The sequence below is a fragment of the Salvelinus namaycush genome, chromosome 19, assembly GCF_016432855.1.
Source record: "Salvelinus namaycush isolate Seneca chromosome 19, SaNama_1.0, whole genome shotgun sequence".
Lineage (NCBI taxonomy): Eukaryota > Metazoa > Chordata > Actinopteri > Salmoniformes > Salmonidae > Salvelinus > Salvelinus namaycush.
The window spans coordinates 39,659,787-39,678,741 of record NC_052325.1 but is presented as its reverse complement, the minus strand read 5'-3'; the positions used below and the strand labels follow the sequence as shown (position 1 = coordinate 39,678,741).

Genomic DNA, 18,955 nt, shown 5'->3' with positions numbered 1-18,955 from the left:
CAGTGTTTCATGTAGAGACGTTCCCTAATCAGTGCCAAAAACAGTTTCAAGGCTTGTCTTTACACCAGAAACCTGTCTCTTTACTTTTTAGCCTAGCTGCTTTTCATCACCTGTGTAAATGTACCATGCATTATATATGAACTATTTTCTTATGAACCCTCACTGAATAAATGTTTGTCTGTTTTATTTGGTTTCCTCCAGCCCGCTTTGCTCCCTACAAGCCGGTGGACATCATGCTCAAGCCGCTGCTGTTCGAGGTGCCCAGCATCACCACAGACTCAGTGTTCGTGGGCCGCGATTGGCTCTTCCAGCAGCTAGAGGACATGCTGAAGGGCGACGGTGAGGCCGGAGAGAGCCGCGGCGCCGTGGTCATAGGCAATGTGGGCTTCGGCAAGACGGCTGTCATCTCCCGGCTGGTGGCGCTCAGCTGTCATGGCGGCCGCATGCGGCAGATCGCCTCCAACAGCCCCAGCGCATCACCCAAAAGTACGAAGTAACCCCTAGTTACATCCCAAATGGCACCCCTATATAGTGCACAACTTTTTAATAGACCCCTATATGCCCTGGTCTAAGATAGTGCACTATATAGGGAATAGGGTGTGACCCTAACATGAGAATAAAGTGGTAGTGTTGGCAAGGACAACAGGATTTCAGGCACGTCATCCAGTCACAGTATACATCCCTCATGGCACCCTATAGGGCTCTGGTCAAAAGTAGTGCACTATATAGGGAATAGGGTGCCATGTGGGATGCATCCACAGTCACACGCTGCCTTGACGTTAGAACCGTTATTTTTTGGGTGGTCTATAAGGAGATTATGTGCGGTTAATGTGCGGTTAAATCCATCAACATGTATAGTAGTGACAGAGGATCTTCCTCTATCAAATGTTCAGGAGCTCTTCTGACAGGAAGTAACTATCGTTGGTGTAGACTACTGTATGTTTCTGAACACAAGAAGGGCACAGCCTTGGTTGCACTGATGTCGTTGAAATGCTATCACGAGTTTTGACGTTCTAACACTGTATGCTACGTGTAAATCTTCCACACATTCCCGCAAGGTTATTCTGTACAAATGAGAATATATAATCATTGTGAGAATCAGAAATTTATTGATTTGTCAAACAATGACAAGTATTGGGTTGCGTCCCAAATAGCACTCAATTCAATATATACGTAGTGCACTACTTTTTACGGGAGCCCTATGGCGCTGGTCAAAAGTAGTGCACTACAAATGGAATAGGTTGTCATTTGGGATGCGACCATGGTTGCACCTGAACCAGCAGTAGAGTCTTCACAGTGAGTCTTCCTGTTGATGGCCCCTGATTCCCTCTCTCTTCCTTCCAGGTGGTGGTGACACCCAGAGCACAGACCTCCCCCTCAGCCAGCCGCCCCAGCCCACCCCGCCCCCCAGCGCCACCAACACCCTGAGGAACAACAGCTGTCCCGGCACCCCAGAGATCCAGAGACGCAAGGAGGAGGCCGTCAAACGACTGGCCACCAAGGTACTGGAAGTTCACCTGGCCAGATCACAGCTCATATCCCAACCCAACCTTTGGGAATGTTGTTGTTGTGACTTTGTCAGTGTCCCAAATCACAGAGAGAGCTCTGGTCAAAAGTAACACTATATAGAGAATAAGGTGCTATTTGTGACACTCCCTTTGAGATTAGAAGGGAACTTCTAGTTTTTTTTTAAGTTGGTCTTTTGTTGGCATGGAAATGTGTTTATTACACATGACGACTTTTGAGCATTGTCTCATTTCACCGGTCAGGTTCAAGGAAGACATTTTGCTACTGTGAAGTGTATCTTTGTGCTCAGAATAGCAAGAATTTGATGAGTGTCCAAGGTCCCAAGAGCTCCCATTCACTTTCACTAATGAAGTACTGCAGAGGCAAGTATTCCCTTCTCTCTCAGTCTACTTCCCCTGTCCTTCATTTCATCCCTCAATCCACCACCTGAGGTTTAGGGAGGGAGGCTGTTGGGGCCTCTCTGACTCTCGTCCTTTCATGTCCAGGCTGTGTTTCCGTTAGTCTTTATTAGGGTTTTAACCAAAAACATAATGCTGCATGCGGCACTCAATTGATTTATGTTTGTTTACATTCATTTATTTTTATATGAAGCGAGTGAATAATAAAAATGTCCCTGGGGTCCTGGATGTTTATGAAAGACAATCACAGAGTCCCCGTTAAATAAATTCTCACATCACGGGCCAGTTTGATTTGCAGCGAGCCCTGGGCTTAGTTAAATAACCATTCCTCTTAACTCTCCCTCATCGAATGGACATCATATCCAACGTGTAGTCGCTCAGGCCCAGCTGTCAGCTTGGCGGTTCCAAGACAATGGAGAGGGAGAGAGTGAGAAGCTCACTGTGTGTCCTTAACATGTTGTGGTTGCCTGGGACACTCTTCTGTCGTTCACAGAGAGAGGCACATGATGTGTCGGGCCAGACTCCCCTAGGACTCGACTCTGGCTACGTCCCAAAATGCGTCCTATTCCCAATATAGGTCAAAAGTAGTGCACTATAAAGGGAATAGGGTGCCATTTGGGACACAGACAACATCGGTGTTGCCAGGGCAACATGTTAGCAGTGTGGTCAAAAAGACGTCAGGTATGGTAAATTGCCCAAATCGGAAGGCTGTGGCTCACAGTTCACAACATGGAGATAGCAGCTTCCTACAATCTGAGCTGACTGTCAATGCAGAATGGCTTATTTATGGGTTTATTTATTCCACCATAATGTATGTATATTATGGCTTGGCTATGCAACTTGTTGTTATTTGTGTGTAGTTCAATAAGGAGCCTATCCTTTACGGTTAAAATATGAACAGTGTTTTCAGTATCACCATCCATTTACACATAGTAGCCTAACAAAGTGGATCTGCTCAGGTATAAATTGCCTCTGAGGTACCCTGCTGAGTTTAAAGCGTGATTACAGCTTATATATTCACCACCTAATTGTTCCAATTCACAGTTCCCCTTCCCACAGCTTTTTAAATATCCATCTGTTATTTCGCATATTATTTTATAGCCTCATATTTATTCCCTTCCGTCTGTGAGAAGAAAGCTGCGCCACTATCCAGCTTGCAGCTTAGCATGCCATTTGCAAACATTACTGTGGGACTTTTAGAAATACTTAATGGGTGACTGCACTTCCTGATTTGGCCTTGTTTTTCATCAATGCTCATTAAGAAATGCTAGAAGGGAAACGAGATTTGTCTTGGGGTGTGGTTTGATGTGGGTGTTTCTTGGGTGTGTCTTTGCCGTTCAATCGCAACAAACGAGGACAGTAGCTAGCCAGTTCGAGTTGAAACATTATTGAACGCAAGCATGACTGAAACATTCCAAGGCATTTCATTCACCCTTGTCCCTAACGCTGTTAAATCATATAAAGGGTTCTGAAGTCTTATAGAAAATAGTGTCAGAGGGGCCTGCTTTCTTTCTCCATGTTATGACTGTGAAGTTATTTCAACAACACGTGTTTTAAACATCCCTCGACATCATAATGACCTTCCACTTCTGCCCTGGATGGATCGGATCAGTGCTGCACTAACATGGGATAGTATCGCCGTGAGATGACAACAGCAAGTCATCGCCATCGAGAGTACATGTGCCTGGCAACCTCTACGAGCCACGCGCCACTGAAGCACATCTGAACGTATTTCAACTCTGTGAATCTCTCATGCCAGTTATGCACTAAACTGCTTTCAATGTTAACTCTCAAAGGGGTTCTCTACCTGTGGTGTAGTTACTGCCGCGCCACGCTGCGTCTTCAGTCATCACGGCTAAATAAAAAGGAGATGCCTCTCTTCAAAGTCACCCTGTTATCCAGGGCACTCACTTATGCGTCTGCAAAGTACAGTATTTGGTAGGCTTTTGCAGTTGCAATAAGGCACCGGTATCGCTTGATTCACTTATATGAGCACAATCACACTTGAAGGTTTTGTCCCTGAATTTGAAATGAATGACATTCAGTTACGACTCTGGAAACGTTCAGTTGTACTGCGGAGAATCACCTGGAAAGATGTGACAAACACCAGATGTTCATGTCTCTTTGATGAGGTAGAGTGGCCTGCATAAGGTGGAATATGGTCCACACCTGGGAGACATTGTACCTCACTGTTCCTGAATCCTCCCTGTCAGAGTAGCTGTACAGTGAAACCGTTTCTGATTAGCAAGCTGCTGTCCTCTCTTTCCTTCTGATCCATCCCCGACAATGGACATCTGCTTACATCTGTGTCTTTTCAGAACACAACACCGCTCGCCCAGTGTCTTAACAGCATTGTCTTTCTCACAGCCGCACGCTATATGGATAGCGAGGCTAGGTTCTCTCTCCGATACAGCTCTCTATTGTTCCAAAAGGATTTGTCGTAGCCTCTCGTTTCACTTCATTGTCTCAGTGTTTTCACGTATTCAACTCTTTAAAAGAACCGATCTCAGTCCTCTTTAAAATGAACTCTGAACTTTATTAACATGTAAATAAGATTGGTAACAGAATAAAAAGCAGAAGAATAACTGCAGATGAAATCATTCTGTAATTACTGCTATAATTATCTCCACCTTTAAGAGGTTGAAGGGATTTTGTACCATATGCTGTGATTCTCACCAAATATGTTGTTGTCTTCACACTCTACTCAAACCCCACAATTGAAAAAACAGCTGATGAAGCTCTCTTCGCCTATGAATCACATATTGCAAACAAATAATCTGAGCTAAAAACTAAAACACATATTTTGTAATTGATGTGCATTCTTGACAATCGCTAATCAATATCCAATCATCTTCTCTGTTTTGTGGCACCAATGAGAGGGTTTATGGCAGGGGAAACGGTGTTGCAGTAGTCTAGTGTGTGGTGCGGAAATAATGACAGGCGAACCTGGGGAGCTTTGTGTTCACATTGCCATAAAAAAGGGAAACGAACCGTGGAATTCAAGTGAACCAAACTCAGACCACCTCTCGAGGTTCGTTTTGGGGACTGTCTTGTCAGTAGAGATGGTAGCAGTACTTTGGCAATGGTCGGCGCTTCGGCCTCTTTATTATTATGCCCAGTGAAAAAATGCCCCTCCCCCCTGAGTTGGTGTTGGACAAAGCCATCCCTAGTAACCTAGTCTGTCCAAACAGGAAAAAACGCTATCAAGCAGACGATTCAATAATACATCATTGGAAATGATGAAGGCAACAGCCGTAATGGCAGCGACCAGGCCAGCGCCTCAAGGGCCTCTTTCCCTCGTCCTGGGCTACAATCGTGTGCCAACTTCCTCTGCCATTTGGAACTAAGTGACAGAGATCATCCTGGGTTTTAGCGCACTACTTTGCTACAGCTAAAGTGCTTATCCTTGATTTATAGTTTGGCTAGTGTTATATTTCTCCCATTGCAAATGACACAATGGCATGATTTACTCGACGGTCAGGTCTAAGACATTTGCGTGGACATATTTAGAATCTATTTCTCATCTGTTGATGAATGTGAATCTGCGGTTCTGAGACTGGTGTTCTGGGCGAACTGTTTCTCTGACCTCTCGGGGACGTCTACGTCATTGTGCCTGCCTGGGGACAGACTGCAGGGCTGCAGTTCCTTTCTGCAATAGACCCATGCAGAGGTAGGATTGCTATGTGGTGAGCTAAGGTGCGGTAGTAACTAGCCAGTCACCTGCTCCTCCTGTCCTGCTGTACCTGTAAAGTGTGTCAGCTCCTCCAGGTTTGACTGTAATTAGGACACAGAGAAAGAGCCACAGATCCCCAGGGTCCCACCGCCCCCTGTCCAAATCAGATGTCCGTGTCCGTGAGCACAGCAGAACCTGTTCAGCACAAGGCACAGGCAGCACATGGAGCTCCTAGGGCCCAGTGTTTTGGGGAGTTTAGCGGAGGTTGTTGAGCTTTGCTTCAGCCTGTTGATCATCAGACCCTCTATCTGAGTAGGGGATGACACCTGGGTCCTATTCATTAGCTCACAGCGTAGCAAAACATTTTGCTTCCGAAAAAGAAAACAAACGTTTATTGTTGGACAATTCAAGTAGGCTTGCCCTGTTTTGGCCCGTTGCCTTCTGTTTTGTCCCTATTGAATATGCCCTGCTTAGGTGGGTTAGAGTGGGTTATGTGTGTCTGGTTTAGAGTCGGCCAATTACATCCCTTACAAAAAAAGATTGCCGTTTTGAAACGGCAGTAAAAGTGTAGTAACTGAAGTCGACTGTGGTATTTTGGACGAAGTAATTCCAGAATAACTGCAGTGTACTGCAGTTGAACTGCAGTTATACTGCACTGTAACTGCAGTTACACTGAAAAATGACTGTAATAAACAAACTGTGTTATTTTGGAAGAAGTATTTGCGGCATACTACAGTTAGACTGCACTTTAACTGCAGTTATACTGCATTGTAGTACAGTTAAACTGCAGTCTGACTGTAATCTTTTTTCGTAAGGGTTGCGTCTGAAGGACATGCCTTCAAGTCCCAGCTTTGGTTTCAGACTAACAAATAGCATTTTGGCTTCTGTATATTAACCTCCAAATTCGATTGTATAATGGCAGCAGTGGAATGAGGTCAGGAACAGCTTAGTCGCTATACCGAGCTGCTGTATTGCATCAAATGCCTTGTAGTCAACAAGCCTATTGGCTTCACAAGGACTTTGGGGTCACACAGACAGATTTTTACAGACTTAAACCAAGAACAATATAAGCTACTCATAGTTGACACTAAAGTATGGTTTTGTAAAACAGCAAAGGTCTCTTACATTTTAAGCCACTAAAGTTGCTAAACAATTGTTCCCTCTCTTTTCTCCTGTCCAGGTGGTTGCGTATCACTACTGCCAGGCTGACAACACCTACACCTGCCTGGTGCCAGAGTTTGTGCACAGTATCGCCGCCCTGCTATGCAGAGCACCCCAGCTCACCGCCTACAGAGAACTGCTGCTGAAGGAACCCCATCTACAGAGCATGCTCAGTCTGCGCTCCTGTGTCCAGGACCCTATGGCAGCCTTCCGTAGGGGCGTGCTGGAACCTCTGGCCAACCTCCGCAAGGGTACGATGCTAAGCTAGTTACACCTAGGTTCATTCATATCTGACTGTCTCACTGTCACTGGGGTTCATGGTCCAAAAGGACTCCCGATGTTATAATCTAGGCGTTCAGTGGCTCAGGGTTTCTAGCAAGTGTATTCTAAATAACTGAACCACAGGTTTGCTCAGATTTACATTCTAGACTGTGTAGAGAGAGACAGATACTGACCGTTCCAAGGTGCCCTTCGGTCTCGTAAAAAATCGCAGACTGGCTACCTATGGTCACTCCAGAGACCGTTTACTGTGTTTTTCACTTCGTCCCACTAGCTGAAATAAATGAGGGTTCCATTTCTTCCACAAATGAACTGAAATGGGTTAAGCTCTGGCCGTACTGAGGGAGAAAAGTCTGCAGGGACATTGTTAATTGCTTAGCGTAGCCACTCTGTGTTTGCTCTGACATGGCATTGATTTTAATTGATGTTACGCTAAATGGTTAGCGGTACATTGTTATTGTCGTCATGACAGAAGAATACAGCGTCTCTAAGAAAGCCTGCGTCTTATGAATATTGTACACAACATGACCAAAACTATGTGGACACCTGTTCGTCGAACAACTCATTCCAACATCATGGGCATTAATATGGAGTTGGTCCTCCCCTTGCTGCTATAACAGCCTCCACTCTTCTGGGAAGGCTTACCACTAGATGATGGAACGTTGCTGCGGGGACTTGCTTCCATTCAGCCATAAGAGCATTAATGAGGTTGGGCAATGATGTTGGGCGTTTGGGCCTGGCTCAGCACTCACAGAACCAGACTATTATTCCTCCTCCTCCAAACTTCACAGTTGGCACTATGCATCCAGGCAGGTAGCGCTCTCCTGGCTTCCGTCAAACCCTGAATTGTCCGTCGGACTGCCAGATGGTGAAGTGTGATTCATCACTCCAGAGAACACGTTTCCACTGCGCCAGAGTCCAATGGCGGAAAGCTTTACACCACTACAGCCGACGCTTGGTATTGTGCATGGTGATCTTAGGCATGTGTGTGGCTGCTCAGCCATGGAAACCCATTTCATGAAGCTTCCATTGAACAGTTCTTGTGCTGACCTTGCTTCCAGTGGCTTCAGCACTCGGCGGTCCCGTTCTGTGAGCTTGTGTGGCCTACCACTTCATGGCTGAGCCGTTGTTGCTCTTAGACGTTTCCACTTCACAATAACAGTTGTTCAGTTGCTGCCCCGGTTATTGACCGGGGAGAGACGTGGCCGTTCTTCAGTAAGGTACTGCCAGTGTTTGTCTATGGAGATTGCATGGCTGTGTGCTCACTTTTATACACCTGTCAGCAACGGGTGTGGCTGAAATAGCCTGAATCCAGTAATTTGAAAGTGTGTCCACATACTTTTGTATATATAGTGTATCTCTCCAAGGCAGACAGACAGACACACACACACACAACTATCTCAAGGTCAACATGGTCCGTTCCGCACACACACGACCCACCAGTTTCCCCGTGCTCGTGCTCTACGCTGAATCAATATGTTATTGCAGGAGCCTAAACAGCCAATATAGATAAACCCAGTGTTTGTATGATGGAGATGGAAAAGAATGGGAATCAATGTGCAGGGCACAGAGCAGAGGAGTGGGCAGACAAGGCATGCAGCAGCTCTCCTGTGATGTTAGGGTGGACCGTGATGGGCCCTCCCCCCCATGCCGCCTCCCCTCATGACTCCCACCGTTCCTTATTGAAATGAATGGCCTGTTCGATTGGCCTGGTCGCTTGGGCTTGATAAGGAAGAAAAAACGTGTTGATTTGTCCACTCCGTCAAAACGAGAAACTTGCATCGGCGCTTTGCACAGCCATATTAGAAAGGACTTAGCCAGCCCTAGGCTTGAGGCTTTGCAAAACTAAAGAAAAACTTCTGGTTTACTTTATTTTACAGAATAAAGTTTTAGAGGGGGTTTGGTTGGTGCACATCTGATTTGACATTCCTACTGGGAGAGGAGTTGAGATCTCCACATTTTTCTGTGTTTCTGATCATCAATGTTGATGCTGAATGTAAGGAGGAACCCCAGAAAAAGGTCTGTGTTCCAAATGGCACCCTATTTCCTACACAAAAAGGGTTCCAAAATAGTTCTTCGCCTGTCCCAGGAGGAGAACTCTTTTGGGTCTGTGTTCCAAATGGCATCTTATTCCCTACAAGCTTAGAAAAAAGGGTTCCAAAATGGTTCTTTGGCTGTCCCCATAGGAGAACTCTTTTTGATTACATGTAGAACCTTCTGTGGAAAGGGTTCTACATGGAACCCAAAATGGTTCTACCTGGAACCAAAAAAAGATCTAGCTGGAACCAAAAAGGGTTCTTCAAAGGGTTCTCTTATGGGGACAGCCAAAGAACCCTTTTCGTTTCTAGATAGCACCTTTATTTCTAAGAGTGTACGTAGTGCACTACTTCTGACCAGTACCCCTATGAACCCTGTACAAAAGTAATGCACTACTGTATATAAGGAGTAGGGTGCCATGGGGTAAGTGCTCAAGGACCCTGCCCTTCCAGCACTGTGAAAGTCTGGCTGAGATACTGCAGTGAAGTAGAGCACTTCCTCGCTGCGGTCTCACCACACAGCAGTTTAGCGCACTGCACTGTGGATACGGCTGCCGACGCACTCACGTTCATTCATCACTGCGCTAGCTGCTTTGGAGATGTGTTAGAATAGTAGAGGAAACATTCTTAAAAGAAGACGCATGGCACAGCAAGGCACAGCAGTACAGAGAGATGTCAGTAGTCTCATGTATCTCAGTACAGGGTTGTCTGTAGAGTATGGTGTCCAACTAATGTTTTACTCTCATACTACTGTATATTCTGGCAGTAGCTTGTATGTCTGTCTGTATTTCATGAGCCAAAAAGAAGAAGAAAAAAAGGGTTATATTAAACTCCTCTGCAATATGTCATGTTGGCTTGACCTGGAGGGTTTGCATTTATCAACTTGACCGTTAAGGTTTGTGAATTTTCAATTTGTTTCTTTCCACCGTGACCCCTGTTGACCCCTCTCTGGTGTTTTCAGAGAGGAAGATTCCCGAGGAAGACCACATCATCCTGATAGACGGGCTGAACGAGGCAGAGTTCCACAAGCCAGACTACGGAGACACCATCGCCTCCTTCATCACTAAGATCATCTCTAAATTCCCCTCCTGGCTCAAACTGCTGGTCACTGTCCGAGTCAACCTACTGGTGAGGAACACTCCAACTGTACATGATGTAATACTGTACAAGAAGGGTTGCAAAATTCCAGTGACTTTCCCCAATTTCCCAGGAATCAAGAGGTAATAAGCAGGAAATCCGGAATCCTCCAACCAGGACTCCTGGTAAAGCTGGGAATTTTGGGAACGTTGCCAGATTTTTGCAACCCTACTCCCACTGTAGATGGCGTAATATTGTACAAGTCATGTACAAATTACTTAATGAGAAGGATATTATGTATTCTGCCTAATTGTTAGCTTCTAAATATTTCCATAGAGGTGTTCGTGTTGATCTCCTATGGTATAATTCATGAATTCCTTGAATCGACAGCACTCCATTGGAGCTTCACTGAATTCAAATGCCATCTCAGCACAGCTTACAGCTTAGACAGAACTTCCGAATTCAAGTGAATAAGATGCTTCTACAACCACCGTTGGTATGTGTAGGTATCAATATTTGATACCTCTCTCACTGAGTGACACAAACACCGGCAGATCCTGACAAGGGTTTTTTCCTTGTCATACATTGTCCTCTACAAAGTGTCATTTCTGTCGAGTGCATTGACAACGGTACTGGTACGAGAGTAGGAGAAGTAGCGCTGTAACAGTGACCCGGGAAACGGCTGCATAACAAGGGGACGCGTAGATGAGAGCCACAGACTGAAGTCTACCAATGGAGGAGAGGAGCTGAGCTGGGGATGCGTCCCAAATGGCACCCTATTCCCTATATACTACCGGGGACCTACTTTTGAGATGCAGCGCTGGTGTGAACCATCGAAAGTAGTGCACTACATAGGGAATAGGGTGCCATTTGAGACGTAGCCCTGGCGTTCACTTCTTTGCATTGGATGAGGCCTGGTTTTGACAGGTCTGATGGACTAAAGCTGGGCTGATTGCCTTGGCTGGCCATGTAGCCTGTAGTCTGATAATGTGGCAGCTGACTGACAACCATATCTGTACCAACTCCAGTCATGAATGCTTTCTCAGCCACTATGGCTCTTTCTGGCCACGGGTCCCGCCACCTGTCAGTATGCATAGTTAGTTACACTGCACTGCAGTCAGAGGAGCATGGCAGGCAACACTCATTTATCTATCTATGCTGTTCCGTTGTGTGTGTGTGTGCGTGTGTTTGTTTTTACTATCCTTGTGGGGACCAGAAGTCCTCAGGAAAAGTGGGGACATTTTGCTGGCCCCCACAAGGAAAAAGGCTATTTTAGGCTTAGGGGTTAGGTTTAAGGTTTGGGTTTGGGTTACGGTTACGGTTACAATTAGGGTTAGGAGTTAGGTTAAGGTTTTAAATTAGGTACCGTGTTAGGAACCGCTAGTGTTAGGAACCGCTAGACCAGAGAGAGGATTCCTCATGTTTATGTTCATTGGGCTTTCTGGGTTGAGTTGGGATTAGGCTATGTCATGTCAAAATATATTAATCCATCATCCCAAAAAATAAAGTATAAAGAGTGATGGATTAGTCAACCAGAGGAAGCAGTTCAAACATGCAAAATTCTGGTAACTTTCCCAGGTTTTCCAGAAATCCCGGATGGTAAGATTAAGGAAGTGGAAGGGAATGAGCAGGAAAATCCAGAATCCTTTCTGGAAAACCTGTATATTTTCTAGAAAACCTGGGTAGTTACTGTAATTTCGCAACCCCAGGGAGGCTCTTGGATAAATCCATTCTTTCTGTATGCAGTAGGTAGGATCAGTGGAGACTAGAGCCAGGTGAGTGTTACCTCATCCTCACACATCCAAAGTGTAAACAAGATCTCAGGGGAAGGTCGTTCACAATGGCTAACCCGACAGGCTTATAACAGTGAGGTGTTCTTAGGTGAGGTGTTAGCTCACAGTCACCTTGTCCAGCCTGTGTATTATTCAGTGTGTTTTTGGTCTCTTTTTTTCCTCCTTTCTCTATCTCTCTCTTCTCCCTCTCCCTCCGTTTCGGGTCTCTCCCTCTCTCTCTCTCTCTCTCGGAGAAGAAGGTGTTATCTCTGGGCTGCATTACCCAGAAAGGCAGGGAGATTGCAGCAGGATTAAGGTGGATTGATTTCTCTGACCCTGAGGAGTGTGATTGAAGTGTGGGCTGTGTCCACAGCGTGCCCGCTAAAAGTGTCCCCAATGGCCCCATCTCTTACTGTCTCCAGCGCTCAGTCTCCCAGTTCACAAAGCCTTTGTTAGCAAACACAGTGGCGAGTGTCTGCCGATAGCTTAGTGCTCCAGCTATCCCTCTGTGCTTACTGACCTTGGGCTGATAAGAAGAGCTGGAGGATCCACTCATGATACAGAAGATTGTCCGTTTAGCTCTTAATTTTGCGCTCGTTTCTGTGGTCAGGAGAGGAGAGATATGATTGTGGAATATGAATTTAGAATTCTGGGCATACGCTTAGGTGTAAATTATATAGTTGATTTAGCATTTTTCTGTAAAAATATATTGACTATAACTATATATATTAGCATACATTTGCATAATAGAACTTACCAACGGTAACTATTGAACCGTTCAAGCTATATACACCGAACCATCTTTCATGTGTTCAAGCTATCCTAACTTGTTATCTACCTACTTTTTCCAACTATAAACAGTCACCACCATTACTACCGACGACACTACCACTTCTATAACATATTTCAAAAGCATACATACAGTTGAAGTCGGAAGTTTACATACACTTAGGTTTACATACACTGAGTCATTCAACTCATTTTTCAAAAACTCCACAAATTTCTTGTTAACAAACTATAGTTTTGGCAAGTCAGTTAGAACATCTACTTTGTGCATGACACAAGTAATTTTTCCAACAATTGTTTACAGACAAATTATTTCACTTATAATTCACTGTATCACAATTCCAGTGGGTCAGAAGTTTACATACACTAAGTTGACTGTGCCTTTAAACAGCTTTGAAAATTCCAGAAAATTATGTCATGGCTTCAGAAGCTTCTGATAGGCTAATTGACATCTTTTGAGTCAATTGGAGGTGTACCTGTGGATTTAGGCCTACCTTCAAATTCAGTGCCTCTTTGCTTAATATCATGGGAAAATCAAAAGAAATCAGCTAAGACCTCAGAAAAAGATTTGTAGACCTCCACAAGTCTGGTTCATCCTTGGGAGCAATTTCCAAACGCCTGAAGGTACCACGTGCATCTGTACAAACAATAGTACGCAAGTATGAGCACCATGGGACCACGCAGCCATCATACCGCTCAGGAAGGAGACATGTTCTGTCTCCTAGAGATGAATGTACTTTTGTGCGAAAAGTGTAAATCAATCCCAGAACAACAGCAAAGGACCTTGTGAAGACGCTGGAGGAAACGGGTACAAAAATATCTATATCCACAGTAAAACGAGTCCTATATCAACATAACCTGAAAGGCCGCTCAGCAAGGAAGAAGCCACTGCTCCAAAACCGCCATAAAAAAGCCAGACTACGGTTTGCAACTGCACATGGGGACAAAGATCGTACTTTTTGGAGAAATGTCCTCTGGTCTGATGAAACAAAAATAGAACTGTTTGGCCATAATGACCATCATTATGTTTGGAGGAGGCTTGCAAGCCGAAGAACACCATCCCAACCGTGAAGCACGGGGGTGGCAGCATCATGTTGTGGGGGTGCTTTGCTGCAGGAGGGTCTGGTGCACTTCACAAAATAGATGGCATCATGAGGATGGAAAATTATGTGGATATATTGAAGCAACATCTCAAGACATCAGTCAGGAAGTTAAAGCTTGGTCGCAAATGGGTATTCCAAATGGACAATGACCCCAAGCATACTTCCAAAGTTGTGGCAAAATGGCTTAAGGACAACAAAGTCAAGGTATTGGAGTGGCCATCACAAAGCCCTGACCTCAATCCTATAGAACATTTGTAGGCAGAACTGAAAAAGCGTGTGCAAGCAAGGAGGCCTACAAACCTGACTCAGTTACACCAGCTCTGTCAAGAGGAATGGGCCAAAATTCACCCAACTTATTGTGGGAAGCTTGTGGAAGGCTACCTGAAATGTTTGACCCAAGTTAAACAATTTAAAGGCAATGCTACCAAATACTAATTGAGTGTATGTAAACTTCTGACCCACTGGGAATGTGATGAAAGAAATAAAAGCTGAAATAAATAATTCTCTCTCCTATTATTCTGACATTTCACATTCTTAAAATAAAGTGGTGATCCTAACTGACCTAAGACAGGGATTTTTACTAGGATTAAATGTCAGGAATTGTGAAAAACTGAGTTTAAATGTATTTGGCTAAGGTGTATATAAACGTCCGACTTCAACTGTAGTTTAAAACATTCTAGCAAACACACCACATTTTCTTCAGGAAATGTACTTTAAGTATTCACTGTTAGCCTAAAGAGTTAATCTATTAGAACAACAGCTAGCTATCAGTAGGTCTGCATACAAACCTATTCTGCATAGTTCTTCAACAACCATAAAAATACTTTTAAAGAGCTGTCATCACTAGATCCACAATCCTATTTCTCTTCCCAAATTGTAGCCTAAAATTTTCTAATCATTACATCATTCAACTCAAATCAAACTTCTTTTACACTGAACATTTTACAAAAGTCAATCGTGCATCTGTTTATCTGAAACCCACAGCTTGAATGAGAGTTGCTTTGCTTTCCTAAGAGTGTTGTCCACATGATCCTCCCTTTTATTCCCGTTTTATGACAGAAGATCACTTTGTCTTCTTTTTGTTTTCACACTCAATAACTGCAGTTTAGAAATTTTTGTGATCCAACTGACTCACAATCCAAAGTAATATGGTTGATATAGTGGTCTATCAAGGTGATCAGACCAATTATTTTACTACATTTAACTCTGATTATATGTAACTGCTTTAAATAGTAAAATATTACTTTTTAAACTGCTACCACAACCACAAAAATGTTTAAAGAGTTAAAGCAAGTCCCACCAATTGTACTTCATGTACTATTACCATCTAGTTGTTTTACCCACTTTCTCATTTACATATACATAGAATTTTCTGTATGAGTGATGGTACTGCAGAACAAATATTTATAATATAATTAACCAATAAGGTGTGATGGGGTGTGGTATATGGCCAATATACCACGGCTAAGGGCTGTTCTTATGCACGACTCAACGCAGAGTGTCTGGATACAGCCCTTAGCCGTGGGATATCGGCCATATATCACAACCCCCTGAGGTGCCTTATTGCTATTATAAACTGGTTACCAACGTAATTAGAGCAGTAAAAATAAATGTTTTGTCATACTCATGGTATACGATCTGATATACCACAGCTTTCAGCCAATCAGCATGGAGGACTCGAACCACCCAGTATATAATATAACAACATGCTATTAAAGTGCTGTAGTAAATCTAATAACCATGTCATTGTGTCTTCCGTAGGAAATCACCAGCCTCCTCCCCTTTTCCAAGATCTCTCTGGACGAATTCCCCGAGAACAAAGAGATCAACACGGACCTCAACGCCTACATCCAGTACCGCATCAATGGCAGCAAGGACATCATGAACAACATCTCCCTCAATGGCAAGGCTGACCCTATCATCGTGGGCAAGGTAAGCAGCCACCTGATTGCCCGCAGCCAGGGTTCCTACCTGTACCTCAAACTGACCCTGGACCTGTTCGAGAGGGGGCACCTGGTCATCAAGAGCGCCAGCTACAAGGTGGTGCCCGTGTCATTGGCCGAGCTCTACTTACTCCAATGCAATATGAAGTTTATGACCCAGTCGGCTTTCGAGCGCTCGCTGCCCATCCTCAACGTGGCGTTGGCATCGTTACACCCCATGACAGACGAGCAGCTGTTCCATGCCATCAACGCGGGTGCCGTGAGCGGCGAGCTGCCCTGGGGCGACTTCCAGCAGTGCATGGAGACGCTGTCCTCTTTCCTCATCAAACGACGGGACAAGACACGCATGTTTTGCCACCCGTCCTTCAGAGAGTGGCTGGTGTGGAGGACGGACGGAGAGAGCACCGATTTCTTCTGTGACCCCAGGTGAGTTAAGCTAACTCAAATTTACCCAGGTTAGTTGTCTTATGATGTACTTTAGCAAATGTATGCCTTTTCTAATAAGTTCAATACATTATGTTGATTTCCTATTCAATACATTTTTATATATTGTTGAATTCCGTTAAATGTTTCTGGATTCCGTGATTCTGTCCTCTTTTTCCGCAGCGCAGATTTTATAGGGCCCTAGGAGATTTCTCTTTTCAGTAAATCCGTTTTGTTAAATGGAAAATGCACCCTCTCTACCATGAGTGAAATGTGCGGTTGCCTAGGGATGGCTCACTGGCATTTCTGCTAGCACTCAGAAGGACAAGACATAATTACTGTACCTTGTTTGGTTCTGAATATTCTGCTCTTCAGACGCTTTTTAAAATGTAAATAGCGAGGGAGACAACCTACCATTTTGTTCGAGGAGCAAACAAGCTCGAGCCAGTTTTGAAGGGTGGTTTGTGCACTAAAGAGGGAGAAAAGTTGTGCGTGACTCATCTCTGCCTGGGAGACGTCTGATGTCTGATGATGTCTGTTTCTTCACTTGAAGAGGAAATCGAACATTCAAGACAGTGTCAACGCGTTCCCTTTGAGTTATATCAATCCACTCCTTTTCACTCCGTCAGATATGTTATCGCTCCCCGGTTTGTATACCGCCATTGATTGAACCACAGGGGTAGGCTACTTGTGGAATCCCCAAGGGGGGGTAGAGGACGGCGTTTTGCTGCAGAACAAATGACGGAATTTACAGCTCAACTCTGAAACAGAAGCTGACAAGTCATATTTCTTCCTGTTGCTGTTAAGCTGTGCTCTGCTGGGTGAGGAAACTAGCCAGGGGAGGGTAGTGGTCTGGTAAAAAATAGGGCACTAAAGGGGGAATAGGGTTCCATTTGGGACGCGGTCGATGTTGTGTGGCTGAAACACAGGGGTTGTCACCATACATCGTAGGTCACATTATCTTACTGGGGATCTAACTGATGGGTTGAAAGCCAGGAAATGTAAGGCTCCTTCAGTGCTGTGCGTGCAGGGACATTTTGCTCAAGTTCACTGAGGCTGGATGTTTACTGACGAGGATGTTTTCATAAACACTATTCAGTGGAAATAGCTATCTGTGGACTTAGACACCTCTGGCAAGTGGTGAAACTGAGTTTGTTCTGAAACATGCTTTTCTTTTTACAGAGATACTCTGAAGTTGGCAAACTGTAGGCTTAGTAACAAATGAATACTATACAGTAGCTAACATTACTACTATAACAATAACACCGATAACTTGTTATGCTGTCCCTAAAGTATCAACACAGTGTTATTGTTGATTTAAAGAGAACTCTTTGCAAACAAACATGATTTGGTATTAAAGATTGTGGGATAATAAATCTGGTTTATGCAAATCAAGAGGGAAGAAAGTAAAAACATTGGTGTAAGGGAAGGGAGAAGAAAGAGGTTCTGGAATTTAAATATGTATGCATCCCATCTGAAATATTAACAAGAAATCTGCTGCATGTTCCACTTGATTTCACACTGATCAAAAATATAAACGCAACAAATTCAAAGATTTTATTGCGTTACAGTTCATTTAAGGAAATCAGTCAATTCAAATAAATAAATTAGGCCGTAATCAATGGATTTCACATGACTGGGCAGGGATGCAGCCATGGGTAGGCCTGGGATGGCACCCAGCCAATCAGAATGAGTCCCCCCCCTCCGGACGATCCCACAGGTGAAATTGGTGAGGTGAGGTCCTAGGCTGGCGTGGTCTGCGGTTGTGAGGCCGGCTGGATGTACTGCCAAATTCTCTAAAACAACATTGGAGGCAGCTTATGGTAGAGAAATGAACAATCACTTCTCTGGCAACAGCTATGGTGGACATACCTGCAGTCAGCATGCCAATTGTACCTTCCCTCAAAACTTGAGACATCTGTGGCATTGTGTTGTGTCACAAAACTGCACATTTTAGAGTGGCCTTTTATTGTCCCCCAGCACAAGGTGCACCTGTGTAATGATCATGCTTTTTCAAAATTGGCTTCTTGATATGCCACACCTGTGAGGTGGATGGATTATCTTGGCAAATAATAAGTGCTGACTAACAGGGATGTAAACAAATGTTTTTTCAGGTAGAACCCTTTTTGGTTCCAGGTAGAACCCTCTGTGTAAAAGGTTCTACATTGAACTCAAAAGGGTTCTACCTGGAACCAAAAAGGGTTCTCCTATGGGGACAGCTGAAGAACCCTTTTAGGTTCTAGATAGCACCTTTTTTTATAAGAGTGTAATGCACACTAATCAGACTGGGCAATGTGTCCCAAATGGCAACCTATTTCCTATAAAGGCCATATGGGCCCTGGTCAGAAGCAGTGCACTACATAGGGAATAGGGTGCCATTTGGGATGCAACCTGGGTGAACTCACTTTCTCTCTGTCCTGACTCACCTATGCCTACCTCATCTAAGCTGCAGTTACTGACCTACCTCTTTACACCCTTTCTCCCCTTCCAACACAATCTGTCAAAACAAAAGCAAGCGAAGACCTGGCACAAGGACAGACACAGAGAGCTAGAAGAAAGCGTTTAGCCACACTAGCTAGCTGCCAGCTTGTTATTTTCCCATTTAAAAGAGAAAGCTCACATTAATGGAAAAGGATCAAAGTGAAACGGCGGTCATGCGTGGCCTTTTAATGAAGTTCTCTGGTAATTAACACTTGCAAGCAGATCTACAGTGAGGAGAGGAAGGGGAGTGGATTCAACACAAGGGCTGCATTCTGTAGTCCACATCGCTTGTCCTC

At 44.4% G+C, this 18,955-nt stretch overlaps 1 protein-coding gene across 4 annotated transcripts in view; it reads left to right on the top strand.

Annotated features, from left to right (window-relative positions):
* LOC120064415 (protein TANC1-like) overlaps positions 1-18,955 on the top strand; it is a 186,182-nt gene that overhangs the window by 140,781 nt on the left and 26,446 nt on the right. For all 4 annotated transcript variants that reach the window (XM_039014985.1, XM_039014984.1, XM_039014983.1 and 1 more), the window contains 5 exons: positions 202-486; positions 1,345-1,502; positions 6,779-7,010; positions 10,036-10,202; positions 15,574-16,181. In XM_039014985.1, the coding sequence (XP_038870913.1) occupies positions 202-486; positions 1,345-1,502; positions 6,779-7,010; positions 10,036-10,202; positions 15,574-16,181 (1,450 nt within the window). The remainder of the gene's footprint in view (positions 1-201; positions 487-1,344; positions 1,503-6,778; positions 7,011-10,035; positions 10,203-15,573; positions 16,182-18,955) is intronic.